This window comes from Gymnoscopelus microlampas (genome assembly GCF_963454915.1).
Source record: "Gymnoscopelus microlampas genome assembly, chromosome: 15".
Classification (NCBI taxonomy): domain Eukaryota; kingdom Metazoa; phylum Chordata; class Actinopteri; order Myctophiformes; family Myctophidae; genus Gymnoscopelus; species Gymnoscopelus microlampas.
In genome coordinates, this window is record NC_139952.1 from 20,818,391 (window position 1) to 20,833,237 (window position 14,847).

General features: G+C 42.6%; 1 protein-coding gene and 1 long non-coding RNA gene across 4 annotated transcripts; one reads left to right on the forward strand and one right to left on the reverse strand.

The window, feature by feature from the left end:
- Window positions 1-1,327: 1,327 nt before the first annotated feature.
- hoxa3a (homeobox A3a) lies at window positions 1,328-12,375 on the reverse strand. 3 transcript variants are annotated; one of them, XM_084081215.1, is made up of 4 exons: window positions 12,266-12,375; window positions 9,865-9,925; window positions 5,308-5,890; window positions 1,328-2,362 (listed from the first exon to the last, which is right to left on the reverse strand). In XM_084081215.1, the coding sequence occupies exons 3-4, from the start codon at window positions 5,771-5,773 to the stop codon at window positions 1,575-1,577; spliced, it is 1,254 nt and encodes a 417-aa protein (XP_083937341.1). In that variant the 5' UTR covers window positions 5,774-5,890; window positions 9,865-9,925; window positions 12,266-12,375; the 3' UTR covers window positions 1,328-1,574. The 3 variants fall into 3 exon arrangements, with proteins under 3 accessions (XP_083937341.1, XP_083937340.1, XP_083937339.1); XM_084081214.1 differs by lacking the exon at window positions 12,266-12,375 and adding an exon at window positions 11,329-12,183; XM_084081213.1 differs by lacking the exons at window positions 9,865-9,925; window positions 12,266-12,375 and adding an exon at window positions 7,959-9,203.
- A 400-nt stretch (window positions 12,376-12,775) lies between these two features.
- LOC311062305 lies at window positions 12,776-13,758 on the forward strand. The gene is made up of 2 exons (XR_014602485.1): window positions 12,776-12,914; window positions 13,079-13,758. It is a non-coding gene; the product is annotated as an uncharacterized lncRNA (long non-coding RNA).
- The last annotated feature ends 1,089 nt before the right edge of the window (window positions 13,759-14,847 follow it).

Here is a 14,847-nt window from a genome sequence, read left to right on the forward strand (position 1 = left end):
GAATTTGACTGACTGGATATATCAGATAATTATTTTTCGAACGATTTCTCATTTAGCTTGTTGTCTTCTTGCAGATCCACCAGAAGGCCCTTGTGACATTTTTATTATTATGGATGTGCCTATACGCTGATGAGAGGCAGGAAGGAGACCACCCGAGTGTTTTCATGCTGCCGAAAGGCGAGGATACAAAACTAGCAGCTTTTATTCAATGGGAGACTTATATCTTTTACTTCATGAATTGTGGAAACGTATATTGTATTTTCCTTTCTTGCATGAGGCAACTTCAATGCAATGTTTAGCCTACCATAATATGTTTACAATATAAAGAACTGTAACAAAAGCTTTTTTGATGTCATAAATTACAATTAAAATATATTCTATAATAAATACTTTTTATGATATGGCGTTAGGTAGCCTAATATAAATGATGGATTATGGGATAGCAAGAGGTAGCCTATACACTGGATTATTTTTCTTTTTTGTATTGGGGAGACTGTAATGTTTTGATTTATTTCTCTTTGATGTGTTATGTATCTGGGGTGCGTCAAATTAAAGCTGGGAGGATGAACTATAATTATATTTCAATTCATTTATTAATTTCTTCCAACTGGAGTGGAGCAGCATGGAATGTATGACATTGAAAAAGAAACAAAAAAAATAGCTGTTTGTTTGTTTTCTTCAATAAAGAAATTACTAACGTGTGTCCTTCTTTCCACCCTTATTGCATGATTGATTGATTTTACATTCGTTGAGAAAACAAATCACCTCCTCGAATGAGAATACGACGAATATTAGAAGAATAAAAATAAAAAATAAACAGAAACCGCAACAGCAGTGTCCTGCTGAGGAGCTGATAGCAGACTAAACAGGTACGGGCTGGAACGGGCCTATATTCCATCAACCTTCACCCCGCACGAAGCGAGCGGGGGTGTCAAATAATACTAAAAGGATTTCATCTTTTACACAGAACGAAATAAATAACATCAGAAAGTCCAACAGAATATAACACAAGCAGGGGGAGGTCGTGTGTCAGCTCTAGAGACCTTCCTTCTGCAAAACGTATCTCCTCATTAATCCCGGCTTGTGGTTCTTGAGGATCCATTCACAAGTGCAACAAAATGCAAAATGAAAAAAATAAAAAAAATAACACACAATTCTTCAAATGTGGATAAATAAAAAGGACGAACAAATTCACATTGAAAAAGAATACCATAATATTTGTTCATAATACCCTGTTTGATTTTCGATTTAAAAACGAGAGAAAAAAAATAAGATTAAATAGGTCTATGCATATATTGTGCCCACCCACCCCCACCCCCACCCCCTCCTCCTCGCGCTTGGCATCTGAGCCCAGATAAAGGTCTTTGTGGGACAATGACACGAGCAAATATAGAGAAAAAATTCAAGCAAGAGTGATTATTTTTCCTACGCTACGTCACACACACCAAAACTATAGAAAACATAAAGAAAAGCAGAGAGAAAAGTGGAAGCCATTTAAAGAAGGCGCAGAAACAAAGCGATAATGGGTCTGGAGATGTAAGACAATGGGCGGAGTGATCCGGGCTGCACCACCGCTACAGATGCGTCAATTTGGGCGCTTCCTGAATTCTTCCCTGAGAATAGTGCGGCGTAAGGTCTGTGTACGTCGGGTTCGGATCACACACTCCGTGATGGTGGCTGTTGCCCATTGTGATTGCTCCATTGTAGTCCATGTTTGTGGACGGCGGGTGCGGGAGGTGGGTCAGACCGAAAACAGAGGCCCCAGAATTGGGCATAGAATCGATGTAGCCTCCGCCAACATAGACGGGGCTGCCCTGCATGTGCGGCCCATAGTTGCCATTGCCTTGGAGAGGATGCGCGTCATACTCGGGCGTGGCCGAGTCGGTCCCAGGGTACCTCTTCTGGGAGGGCGGGCAGTTGTTGAGGGAGCTGTTCAAAGGAGGGGGATATGACGTGGCCATGCCGTATGCGTTTTGATGGGGTTTGTTGTAAGACGTCGGCGACTGTGATTCATAAGGTACACTGTTTACGAGAGAATGCATAGAGTTGAGGTATCCTCCACTGCCACCACCGGAGGCCGGGCCCACGGGACTCCGTGGAGACTGTCCCCCAGGAGAAGGCATCATGCCGACGCCCTTTTGATCTTTCTTGTACTTCATCCTGCGGTTCTGGAACCAGATTTTGATCTGCCTCTCGGTCAGGTTGAGAAGGTTCGCCATCTCCACCCTCCGGGGCCGGCAGAGGTAGCGGTTAAAATGAAACTCCTTCTCCAGTTCAACGAGCTGGGCGCTGGTGTAAGCTGTCCGGGCCCGCTTGGACGCTGCTGACCCGGGCGGACTCTTGTCTCCGGGGCAACTCTCCACTGTCGAGGAGAAGAGGGAGACGGGTGTCAATTAGTAATCCATTAATGGTGGGGGGCCGAGAGACACAGAAATACAGTGTGAGACAGAAACAGAGAGACCTAAGAAAGAAATGAATAAGGGAGAAGGGGTTAAAGAGGATGGGAGGGAGTAGTGTGACAATGCACATACACAGCTGATAGCTAATCTCCCCATCAGTAGTGGGACTGTGGCTGAAAGGAGAGCATAGTTTTACTAACTGCAATAAATATGCCATCCTCAGCTTGCTACAAATAAAGACTTTCTCATTATTTCTCTATTTCTCACTCTGTTTGCTGGGATCCTAATGTTCGCTGGAATCCTAACATTTTGATAAATCAGCTTTCTGTTGCAGTGCACAGAGGGTATATCAACGGGTTGCCATAAGACAATTAACAATCAATGCACACAAAGTGCTGCTCTGCGCGCGTTGCGGCAATGACAGAATAGAAAACTCGTAATCACGGTGTAGTAGGTCAATAACTGATCCGAGAACAGGCGACCCTAAAATATTTCCATGCTAAAGCATTTTGACCCTCATCTCTCCCTGTAGTCACACGCGTAATGCAAACACAGGCATTATGTATTCCTAGGGGTGCGTAATGCCCGCTCTCTTTGCCCCCACCGATAAGCAGTGGTGGGAAAAGTAGGCCTATTCACAAGTAAAAGTATCAATACTACAATGTAGAAATACTCTGTTACAAGTAAAAAATCTGGAATTAAAAATGTACTTGAGTAAAAGTACAAAAGTATTGGTATAAAAATACACTTACCAAAAGTAGAAAGTATAGCATGCAGAATGTCCCATTTCACAAGGTTTCAAATGCATAAAATGTCAAAAAAAATCTTTTGAAAATAGCAGATCTACAAGCTCACAATGTGTTGCATCGTGAGGCATTGTGAGCTTGTAGATCTGCTATTTTCAAATGGCCGAAATGTATATAGGGCTGAAGGAGTTAATGGTTAATGTTTTGTAATAATCAAAATCTACAAAGTAACTATAACTAAAGTAAAGTAAAAAGATTTGCCTCTGAGATGTAGTGGAGTAAAAGTCAAAGTACAGAAAATTGGAAATACTCCACTCTCCAGTCAAGTAAAAGTACCTCAAAATTGTACTTAAGTACAGTACTTGAGTAAATGTACTTAGTTACTTTACACGACTATACCAATAAGTCTCACCTTCCAAGAGGCTGGGGATTGGCTGCAGCACAGCAAGGTGTGGGTCTGCTTACCACGCGTGGCAGGCTGCCAGCACCTAATAAATTTTACTACCGGTCGTCTGAACCCAGAGCGAACCAAATACAGCATGACATAACGTAACCCATTAGCTTGTTTCAGAGCTGGAAAGGGAGCCTTAACACCGGGAATAGCGGACTTTGTACAAGGACAATTACTGATGATTGTGTCAATTAACGCGATTATGCATAACTGAATGCCATTAAGACATGTTTGTAAGTGATCGGATCATAAAGGAATTCTGATTAAAGGGCGCTGGAGACATTGCGTAAAAGGCACGGCCCTTGCGTAAAATGCGTAAGAAGACAACCAACATATTCAATCAAATATCGTGAGAAAGGCGTTAATGGCTCTCCGAGAGTGTGATAGTATCTAATATCATTTACAATACCTAATAAATAACTCTTCCGTAACTGCTATGATCATCGTGAATAATGGGGTTTCCATGGTCTCATGCAGAGAGTGCCAGAATGGTGCCTCATTGCTTTCCATTTTCAACTGTCATGGCGAAGTATAGCTACGTTGCAAAAAATACACACTAAAACCAGGCCTGTGTTGGGGGGAACACACACACACACACACACACACACACACACACACACACACACACACACACACACACACACACACACACACACACACACACACACACACACACACACAAGAACAAAAACACTGATGATAAGGCCATGTGATCATGCATAACTGAACCTTAGATCAGTGGTTCTCAACGTGGGGTCCTGGGACCCTCAGGGTTCCTTGAGGGGGACATATAATGGACGCATAAGGGTCCATTTGTACAGTGAGTTATGGGGGTCTTTGAAATTAGAAAAAGTTTGAGAACCACTGCACCAGGCCTGTAGGTTAAATAGCCGATCTACAAGCTCACAATGCCTTGTAGATCAGCTATTTAACCAAACAAAAAAAAACACTGATGATGCATTGCCAGATGATAAGACCATGTTGACCATGTGATTCGTAGCCTATAGTTGAACCGTAGATGGTTCCACAGTAAACAACCACCAACCCCCACCCAGAAAGTTCTCCTCTTATCAAAACAGGAGGACAAACTGAAACAACTGTTTTGGCTTGTTTGTTTGTTGTCTTGCAGAGGGACATCGTGTGATCAGAGGCGATGGCTGTTTACTGTAGCTCCAGGTCAAATGTAGGGCAGAGAGGGACCGCAAATGGTGGGATTCAGTCCTGAGGCATATACGTAGGCCCACAGAACAGTTTGACTCAAACACAATGTAAATATCTTACATTGTGTTTGAGGCGAACTGTTATGTGGGTCTATATGGTCTATCGATGTAAAGAGTCAAACATGTCATAATTTGCCAGTCGTCCCTTGTAAAAAAAAAAGAAAAAAAAGGACTTCAGCATGTCCCATTGAGGATCTCAATGGGACATGCTGGATAAATAAAGGTTAAAACAACTAAAGAGGTCATTATGTTGTGCCATGCAGCATGTGTGTGTGTGTGTGTGTGTGTGTGTGTGTGTGTGTGTGTGTGTGTGTGTGTGTGTGTGTGTGTGTGTGTGTGTGTGTGTGTGTGTGTGTGTGTGTGTGTGTGTGTGTGTGTGTCTGTGTGTGTGTGTGTGTGTGTGTGAGAGACAGAACAGAGCGTGCATATGTTAAGTGCGTGTGCGTGTATGCATGCACGCACGCCACCAGCAGTAGCTATAGAACAAGTACCTGAGCTGGAACTACTGGTGGGTTTTTGCTTGGCATTCTGACGGGACTCCTTCATCCAGGGGAAGATCCCCTTTCGCGTCGTGGAGGTCGGGGAGCCGTTCTTGGCACTGGGCTGGTTGGACCCGTTGCTCGCGTTTTGGGCGAGAGCACCGGGGGACTGTGGAGTGGGGGGTGGGCCTGACACTGGCACTGGCACCTGCGGTTGATTGCTTTCGGGATGAACCGTGGACTGCGCCGCCTGAATAGCCGTGCTCCTGTCGCAGCTCTCCGCCATCTCCCCCGGCTTCTGCAGGGCCACGGAGCCGTCAGGAGACTGCAGGGAGCAGGCAGGTCGATGGTACTCACTTTCCACATGAGAGGCCCGGGGATATTGGACCTGATTGGCATCATAACTGAAGCCATTTGCGCTTTGATACGGGTAGCCACTGTAAATTGCAGAGCTGTCGTAGTAGGTTGCCTTTTGCATCTCGCCGTTTCCCAATATTTATTTCAGAAACTGACAGGGTCTTGACACCCTTGTAGAATAACATTGGCACCCCGTGGTCACGTGACGCCTCTCCGCCAATGGCCTCCTCGTGTGAACCTAGGGTTACAAGAAGCACAGTGAGGAGGAGAAATGGTGGCGATCCATCTTACTTTTCAATACAGGCCTGACACGAGAGACTATGCAGGCAAGATAGGGCCAGCACTTCTGTAGACTATTACCGTTTACCTTATGGCTTTACACGGGGCACAAAGACACGCACTAACCTTGTATTACCATCTGTGCTGAGAAACCTCAAAACAAAAACGTTTTCAAACATATACTGCTAGATCATAACGGGAGCAATAACCAAATGCATGGCATGTTTAACTCTCTTACTGGCCAACCAACGTTGCAGTTTTGTTTATTTGTCATTGTTGTTTTTGTTTATTTTTAGAACACAAGTGCAATGCAGAATATATGGCCAAAAATAATAAATAAAGCATATAGGTAAAATGCATGTCTAATAGCACATTGAAAACAACAATTTGTTGTATTAACAGGGCTTTCATAATTATTAGCCTTTTGCCAAGGGAGAACACATGCCGCTGCTTAATCTCCTTGAAGCTAGACTGGGCCTATTTTTGTTTCTCACTATTACTCAAAAGGAGCTTCCATCAGTAACAGGATAGAGCTCGCTGCGGTCTGCTATCCCGGCCACCTGGCGCAAAGGATAAACAACCGCATTCTCTCCATTTCTTTTTTCCCTTTTGCATGTGTAGTTGCTACAAGACTAATGGAAGAGCCACGAGGAAACCTGAAAAACCGGGCGGGCATCCGCGGCATCTCCATGACCACGGCGTGAACTTTTTCCTCGCAGGCCCATAATAATGGCTGCTGTCGGTGCTGTCTGCGCGGCGGCCCGTCGCGGTGATGTATGGGGGTCAGTGGGCCGGGACGGCCCGCTCGAGAAGAACGGCCCGGTGAGCAGCCAGGCCCCATGTTGAAGTGGACAGAATTCCAGGACGCACAGCCAGCCTGCCACTAAACCACTACCATTATTCATTGAGGTAACCACGGGGATCTTATTCGCTGAAAATCTTATTGTGGAAACTATCAATAGTGTTTAGACACAGTTCCACAGGTTATAGGCCTATTTTTGTCGTTACTATTTTTACGTGAGTATGTCTCTTTCATTCAGGGGTCAGAGATTAGGTGGAGTAGCCTAAATATTTTCTAAATACAGCCCTACAGCTATAATGAGAATAATGATTATGCTAATAACAATACTACTATGCTGCTACAATAAGATTAATATAAATATAAATATCATTGTTATTATTAAGCAATTATTCATAATAATAATAATGATAATAGGTAATAATATAGTAGTAATATAGTAGCAATAAAAGTAGCAGAAAAGTAAAAATAAATCTCTAATAGCATCACCGCTTTGTATAACCTACAGCCTACAACAGATATGAGCAAGCACAGTGCATCATATGGAACATACAATTGTCAAAATATTTTTTTAGATTATAAAAAATAGATAAATGTGAGTGTTTCAGGTCGAATTTCACTTGAAAAATAGTAGATGCACTGAAACTGATGTACTATTGCTGTACATACAGTATATAGGCTACCAATAAAACATGGACAAACAAAGAATGTTTAATGTCAAATTAGTAATTATGTTGATCTTAAAGTTAACAGAAATGCTTCGTTAATTGATTGACCTATGAATATCAAAGAATGAACTAAAAATAAAATGAACAGGGGGGAAAAAACCCAAAATGGAAATGTTGAACAGCTCCGTCTTTGTGCAGCAGTGAATTACTACAGGCGAATCTGTACAAAATCAGACCCACTGAAGTTACCTTCAACACAAGTTAAACCACAGACTGAAAGAGGATCTCTTCACTACATCTGCTATTCAAAGGATGCTCTGGAATACATTTCAGAACGATTTTTTGGTGTATTTCCAACAGAAATAATGCGATAGCAATAAATGGCATGGGGAGAGAGAAGCAAGACAGACTCGAGCTTTCTGTTCAGCCCCCAGCTCTGCTGCCTTGACTGTGTGTGAACTCTTCCTGAACCGAGATGTAAGTCATACGGTGATAAATCACCGCACGACACACAAACTCCGCCATTTACAACCGAGGGAGCCTATTTCTGGCCTGCTTACCTTATCCTCTGACGACGAATACAAAGCACGACGCAATATTTTCTCATTCAGCGACGAAATCGATCAAAGCGGTAATCCAGAGAAAAGTTTAGGCAAAGCGAGCTGAGCACAGCAGCAATGGACTGCGCCTATAGCCCCACGCCCGGCATTAGCAGCCACAACAAAAAGGAAGAGCCGAGGGGCTCTGTGTGCACAAGAAACGAAATCCCCCCTTTTTTTTCTTTTTCTCTTTTTTTCCTTTCCTATTCGACGTGGATGGGTAAACCAAGATTACGAAAGCAGGCGTGAGCAGTCAGGTCAGCGAGATAAGCGCTATCTGCCCTCACGATTGAACTTATCACATGCTAGAGCAATGCCCAGGCTTCATACCAATATTAAACGTAGCCAGGGCTATGCTGGACTATGTGTTCGTTCACCAAGTACCATGCAGACACAACTCCCCCGAAACATAGCGTCACCATAGACAAGAAAAATTATGCAAATGAAGCAGCGCCTTGGAAAGCCAGTTCAAATCAAGAGGCTGCCTCTCCTCCCCCTACGGTATGAGGTAGTAGCTTATGTATGAGGTGGAAATATATATCATTATAAATACTATAGACTATTAGACGCCCACCCAAACGCGTTTTGAAGCATGTTTTTTATTTACTCTACGTGAGATTGTGTTTTGTTGAATGGAATTGTGATGTAGCCTAATAGAAGGGGGTAAGCAAGCGAAAACAACAAGGCATTTTCATTCCCTCGGAACATAAAGGGCTTCTATGCACGGCTTAATTATTAACCGACACTTTTTGCATTTGGGGTATCAATCCTGTGGCATAGGATCGGGTCATTCATTTTCATTCCAAATGCCAAATACTCCTCGCTGGTTGTCAGTGGACGTGCTGGTCGCACGGCCTGCTGTTATAGAGGAAGGCTATTGAATGACCAAATAATAACAATAATAATCAACTACAAAATTTGCGAGCTTGGCCAAACGGTGGATCAAAGTCTTGTTCGATGTAAACGAAGGGAAAGACCCCCACCAGGAGCTGGGCGAGAAAAATGGAAATAAGTTTCATCACCAAAAGGCAAGCAGAGGACACGCAGTGAGAAACAGAAGAGATGAGAGCCGAGAGCAGGGGGAATCCCTCAGCATGTTAATGGTGTCTTTTGCAGCCAGAGGAGGGAGAAAAAAGAGATTTATGTCCTTTCGCATCTCCAGGCTGTAAATACGTCCAGAGCAGCCTCTCTGTTTGAGGCGCTGGACTGGAAGCACAGATCCAACGGCCCTATTAAAAAGGTATACAGAACGCACAACCGGCGTAGGATGGTGAGTGGGACAAAAATCCACGCATGAGGATTTTTTCTTTTTTTTAGCCAACGTGGCTTTTCTTTCCCCACCCAAAAAAAAAGAAAATCACAGTAGAAGCTTTGTTTAATTATTTACTCCTTTGTTTAGGTAAAATGCTGATTCTGGATTCTCTTTAATTTGGCACTGACCACGGGGTTAAATGTCAGTGTGTTGGTGGACGCGCAATAAGGCCCAAACAATGTAAAAAAAAAAAATGCAATGTCTAGGAAATAAAATCCCGTTCAAAACTTCAGCACAGTAAACCATGGCGTGGGCCGGGCAGATGGTTTTCAGGGAAAGTGGTTTTTGAAAGCAGTAAGGCACAGCTCCAAGAGGTGCGATTCCCCTCGTCACTTTTATAGTGACAAATTACACTACAAAGACAAGTGGATGAGAACGAATTATTGCTCTCGGGCCCTTCATATCGCTGCTTCGAGGAAATGTACAAGCCATAGGGCTACTCGTCCCTGCTCCTGGATGCTTTACACAGGACGTGCGTGGTACTTATTAGAAATTGAATAAGGATATGACCATCAAGCATTCATAACACAAATCAATAAAGATATATGGACTCACCGAAGGCGGACAAGGGTGTCTCCACGACCGTGCAATCCCCTGGAATCACTTGGATGTAATTCTGCAATGGACAATAGGAGCATGTATTTTAATACTCACTGAAAATACCCAAATTATTTAGTTTTTTTTTATCATTCATTCTCAAGGCTATATTATTATTAACTAATTTCACATCTCGAAACCACGCGCCCTACACTGACCCTAAAACTAACTATATTAGACTAATATCAAGACTATCAATTATGTGTGTGCCATGGGTAAATGACGGATACATAACATATAAAGGTTATAAAAATGCAGATCCAGTCAAATTCGATGCGCAAATATTGAAGTTAATTATTGAGGCAATATTTTAACTTTGGAAAATTAGGCTGTCCTGTAGCCTGCATCTTAATATTTAATTGTAGGCTATATGGGTTCGATTTATTTCTAAAGTCCTGATTCATATAAGCATTTTTTGATCATAGCCCAGATAGAAATACATAACTCCCTACATGCAAAACGAATGTCAAAAATAGCCTAGCCATTAAAAAAACACCTTAACAAAGCATTACAAGCCTTAAGGCATATAAACACAATTACACAAATAATACAATAGGCTTATAATTAAAAAAAACACGATTTGTGTTCTTCTGTTGTTCCGTGTGTATTTTCTCCACCACTGGAAATGGATCGAATAGTCATTAGCTCTCGCACAACGGCTTCCCTAAGTCCCCGTGCCCATAAATCACACACGAGCGCCGTGACCTCAGCGCGGCCGCGCGGTCCTAGATGGCACTCCGTCTTCCATTATATTCTCGTTTCCCTGGCGGAGAGGCACAACCCCACTGCTTTCTCTTACTTCTTATGTAGCTCAACTTGATTTATCATTTACCCACAAAACCCATGTAAAGCCACAAACTGATGCATTTTTATAGGAAATGTATTACACTTTGGAACGGGACAGCGTGACTGCTTTCACCTGCTCTGTTTGGGTTTTTGTTAGCAGCCGAGATTTAAATGGCCGCGTTTATTTACAAACGGTTATATAGGCCAAGCACTAGCTCAGTGTCTCAGCATATGGGGTTGACCACCTGCAAGAGATGGGATCAAAAACAGGCCTAGCCTATATTAATCTGTGCAGCACCCGTTGTCATAATTTTCAAAATGGATTAAGTGTTTATTTAAATGTGTAGCCAAGCTTTCTGGAAGCACAAAATTAAGCAATTGCATACCATATTCATGAATATCTCAGCCAAATCCTCAACTGGCCACGCTTATGTGGCAATTTATGTTTCAATTGATTCACTTAAGGAGCTATTGCAATTTGGATAATCGACATATCTCCAGATGCAGGTGAATATTAATAGCCTCCTATTCCAGTTCAATTTTCCAGCCCAGGCTAAAGCCCTGCACTCCTTTTCTACTGACCTCTGCCTCGCGTGGCAATAACTCACGACAGTAATGAACAATCGACGGAAATACCTCAAAATAAAATCCATCCTCCCAAAGCACGGACTCTGACTCTGTCCGCGTGGAAAAACATATCCGTCCGTGACAGCAATATAATACCATCCACAAGACCGGGATCCTCGCGCGTGCGATCTGTCTCTCCGTCTGCCTTTCTCTCTTTCTTTCTGTTTCTTTGCCTCGATATAAAAACTACAAAGCCCGGACTCCCCTCACGGAAAGTGGGGGTAACGCGCATATAATCAGCATCATATGGCTAGACCGGGGCTCCGGTTTTCTTCCCCGTGCCATAACACCGCGCCGTATTATGCGCCGCGCGCTCACGTGACGCAACGTCAACTTAAATCCCTTTTATTTGAGCCCGTGAATCATTAATGGAGGCAGTCGTTGCCCCCGAGGAGAAACGGATCGGTGTTTGAGGGAGAAAAAAGAGGGGTACATGACACTACAATGTATCTGGCAGAGGAGCAGGTCTCTTGCAGAGCAGCAGCTTTTCCACATGTCACCAATTCAGATGAGAGGCTGTTCCGTCAGGCTTTAAAGTGCCATATATTTGGTGCCCATTAGCGCTGAGTGAGCGTTAGCGCTAATCCTGCTGTAGCTATTGTGCTGAGTTTCAAGTGGGAGCCACAGTTTTAGACTAGAACACGTTAAAGAACAGGATGCTTTAGCACTCCAGTGCGACAATTCGCACTATGCGAGGCAGAGAGGGGCTTTCCTCCAAAACACCCTTGTAATGATTATTCAACACTCTTAAAGGTGACATCTTCTATTTTCTGTGAGATTTACTGCACAGTCAAGGCTACGGGGCGTGTTAGCGGACTCAATGTCGCCCCCCGCCCTCTATACCCCAGGCTTCTGTGTAGGAGCGTTCCAGCCAGCGTCCACGTCCTCCATCACCAGCAACCTGCATGCTGGCGGCCAAATAGAAATCAAATGTCCACATAATTACCTTTCCTAACGCTATAGTCAAGGTGTGCGTCCTGGTGGCAGTGAGGAGTGCTTGTATGTCAATCAGCAGTAGGCGGAAAGTAGAGATGAGACAACCAAAGTGTGGGTCCTCGACCCCACTGATCGCTACATGGACCCCCTGTTCACTCTGCCAGCGCTTACGTGCTTCCTATGACCAGTTGACTGATGCTGGAAATTATAGGTTTGCGCACATAGGGTGAATGTTGGAATCTTAGTATGGGGAGGAGAAAATATATCAGACTGTTGGAAGTACTTAAAACGTCACTTTTACCCAGACCAAATGTCTAATGAGCGGAGGCCTATACCCCACTGATTTTGACTAAATCACAGATATTATCATGCGTAATTGTGCAGTTATGGAGGATATATGTGGGCCTCTTAGCCGGAAGAGCTTCTCTTCTCTCTGCACCGTTTGGCGCTTTTTTTCCGTCAACACCGAGCAGCGGGCGTGGAAAACCCCAGCTAAACTATTAATCACTCGGAGCGGACATGGACAGCACCCCACTCCCACACATTGTCTTCTCAAACTACAACTTGAGCGGTAAACTTTTAAAGCCCTAAAGCAGAGGCAGACCCATCTCCTTCTAGAAATGTCCAACATTAAGGACAGGAGGACAGAGCTTTACTAAGTATAGTGATGAGATTTCATTTCACATTTACATAATCAGTAGGCTAAATTAATTGTATTTGTTAACATTGATGTTTTTTTGTTTTGTTTTATAATGTTTGTAGCCTATAGCATATTGTCATTGTTTAATGTGTTGCTTGCTCTGTTTTTGTTTTTGTTCTACAGCACGAGTTCACTGGGGTCGTCTAAAGCAAGGCAATGTTGGAGAAGTTTTGGGGCTGGAGCTGACTAGAGATAGAAAACAGACACTCACTCCCACGCTGCCTCTCGCCACCGCACCTGAACTTTTCCCTGACCCGGGCAGAGGCAAAGACAGCCGAGTGTGAAATTATTTTGGGTCAAAAACAAGGAGAAGATGGAAACCTCTAAGGCCACGTTAATTGCTGTGTAACCTACGTTTTGTTGCAGCCTTTTTAATTGCTATTGCACCAACAGCAGTAACCGATTGAATGTTGTCTCATTTCTCAAACGTTTCAGCAGAGCTATAGTTGCACAAATCAAGGCGCCTTAATCGCTGACAACAAAGAGTTGTTAAAGGCGCAGACCTCTCCTCACCGCTCCGCCTTTGGATGTTAGCCAGACGACTATACATATCTCCCCACAATGTTGACATTCGGAGCTCTTAACTGGCAGACTTGGGTTACCGATACACTCAGCCGAAGATAAGTCTTTCTCGAGGGTTTACACCGGCCAACATCAAGGCTAATGCGAAATTCAACGCCGTACGCTGACTGGGAGCCCATTCTTATGAATGAGGCACACTATTGGGGAAACCTAAGTCGGTGTTTGAGGTGAATTCTGTGGATAGTCCTTATGGGTGATTGTAATAAAGCACTGAAGTTGAATTGTGATGTTATACTCTATTATTTTCTGTGACTTTTGATAATCTTAACGTTAGTTTAATGTGCGAGGTAAGTGCAAAACTGGCTGAATCTAATAAATGTATATGGCCTACTTATAGGCTACTAGCCTATAGTAATAACAATATAATAACAATAGTAATAATAATATAATGACAATAATAATAATAATAACAATAATGAACAATGATAGATGATAATAAGATGAATCCTGACATATAGCTCATCACTGGTTAATGTTTAACCTAGTTCTCAGTTGTCTTTTGTGTCCACTTTCAATACAGGGCTTTCTTTGCCAAAGCACAACTATTTGCATTTGTTAAGGTAGTTTTAATGCATTTGCCCCCACAACTAATAAATGTGAAACTCTTAACATCCACTTTAACTTAAATGTTGAATATTGTCTTGTTTTATTCCTATCTTAATGATACGCCTATGAAGCATATACATTCATTTAAACTTTAAAGTCAAGGTGGTGACTTGTCCATGTCCACCCACAGCCAACATTGAGGATGTTTTATTTATATAACTTGATTTATTTATTTTCTTTTAAATGTTTGTTATTTACGCAGAATTTAAGACATTGTATTTCGGACTTCACACCCAGAACTGTCGTGACTGAGAAATGGCCTTTATGTCTAGACTAGGATGTCACTTCATTTTTCATTTTTTTGCCAATTTAAATGTATTAAGTCTCGTGAAACATTTTCACTGCAAATGTTAGTTGGATTCAAGCTACTGTAGTTCGTTGCCTGTTCGTTGCCCTATACGTTAAATCACGAAAATCCACAAGTGATGACCTATGAAAAACTTTGTAACTCCCATTGTTAATGCGACGAAGAATGTTATAACACACTGTGTGTATGTATATATATATATATATATATATATATATATATATATATATATATATATATATATATATATATATATATATATATATGATATTAAGTGGCTTGAAGTTATTGTCACTTGAATATTGAAATATTAAGGCATAATGAACCCCTGATCCCCTGTGTTAGACTTTGAATAATTTGGCTCTGGTTACAAGTACATGGCCTATAACTGCAAAAC

Coding starts and splice junctions, on each gene's coding strand:
- hoxa3a (XM_084081215.1), bottom strand. CDS start 5,773: ATGCAAAAGGCAACCTACTACGACAGCTCTGCAATTTACAGTGGCTAC. Junction 2,363..5,307: donor CACCAGTAGTTCCAGCTCAG/GTACTTGTTCTA, acceptor TCTCCTCGACAG/TGGAGAGTTGCCCCGGAGAC.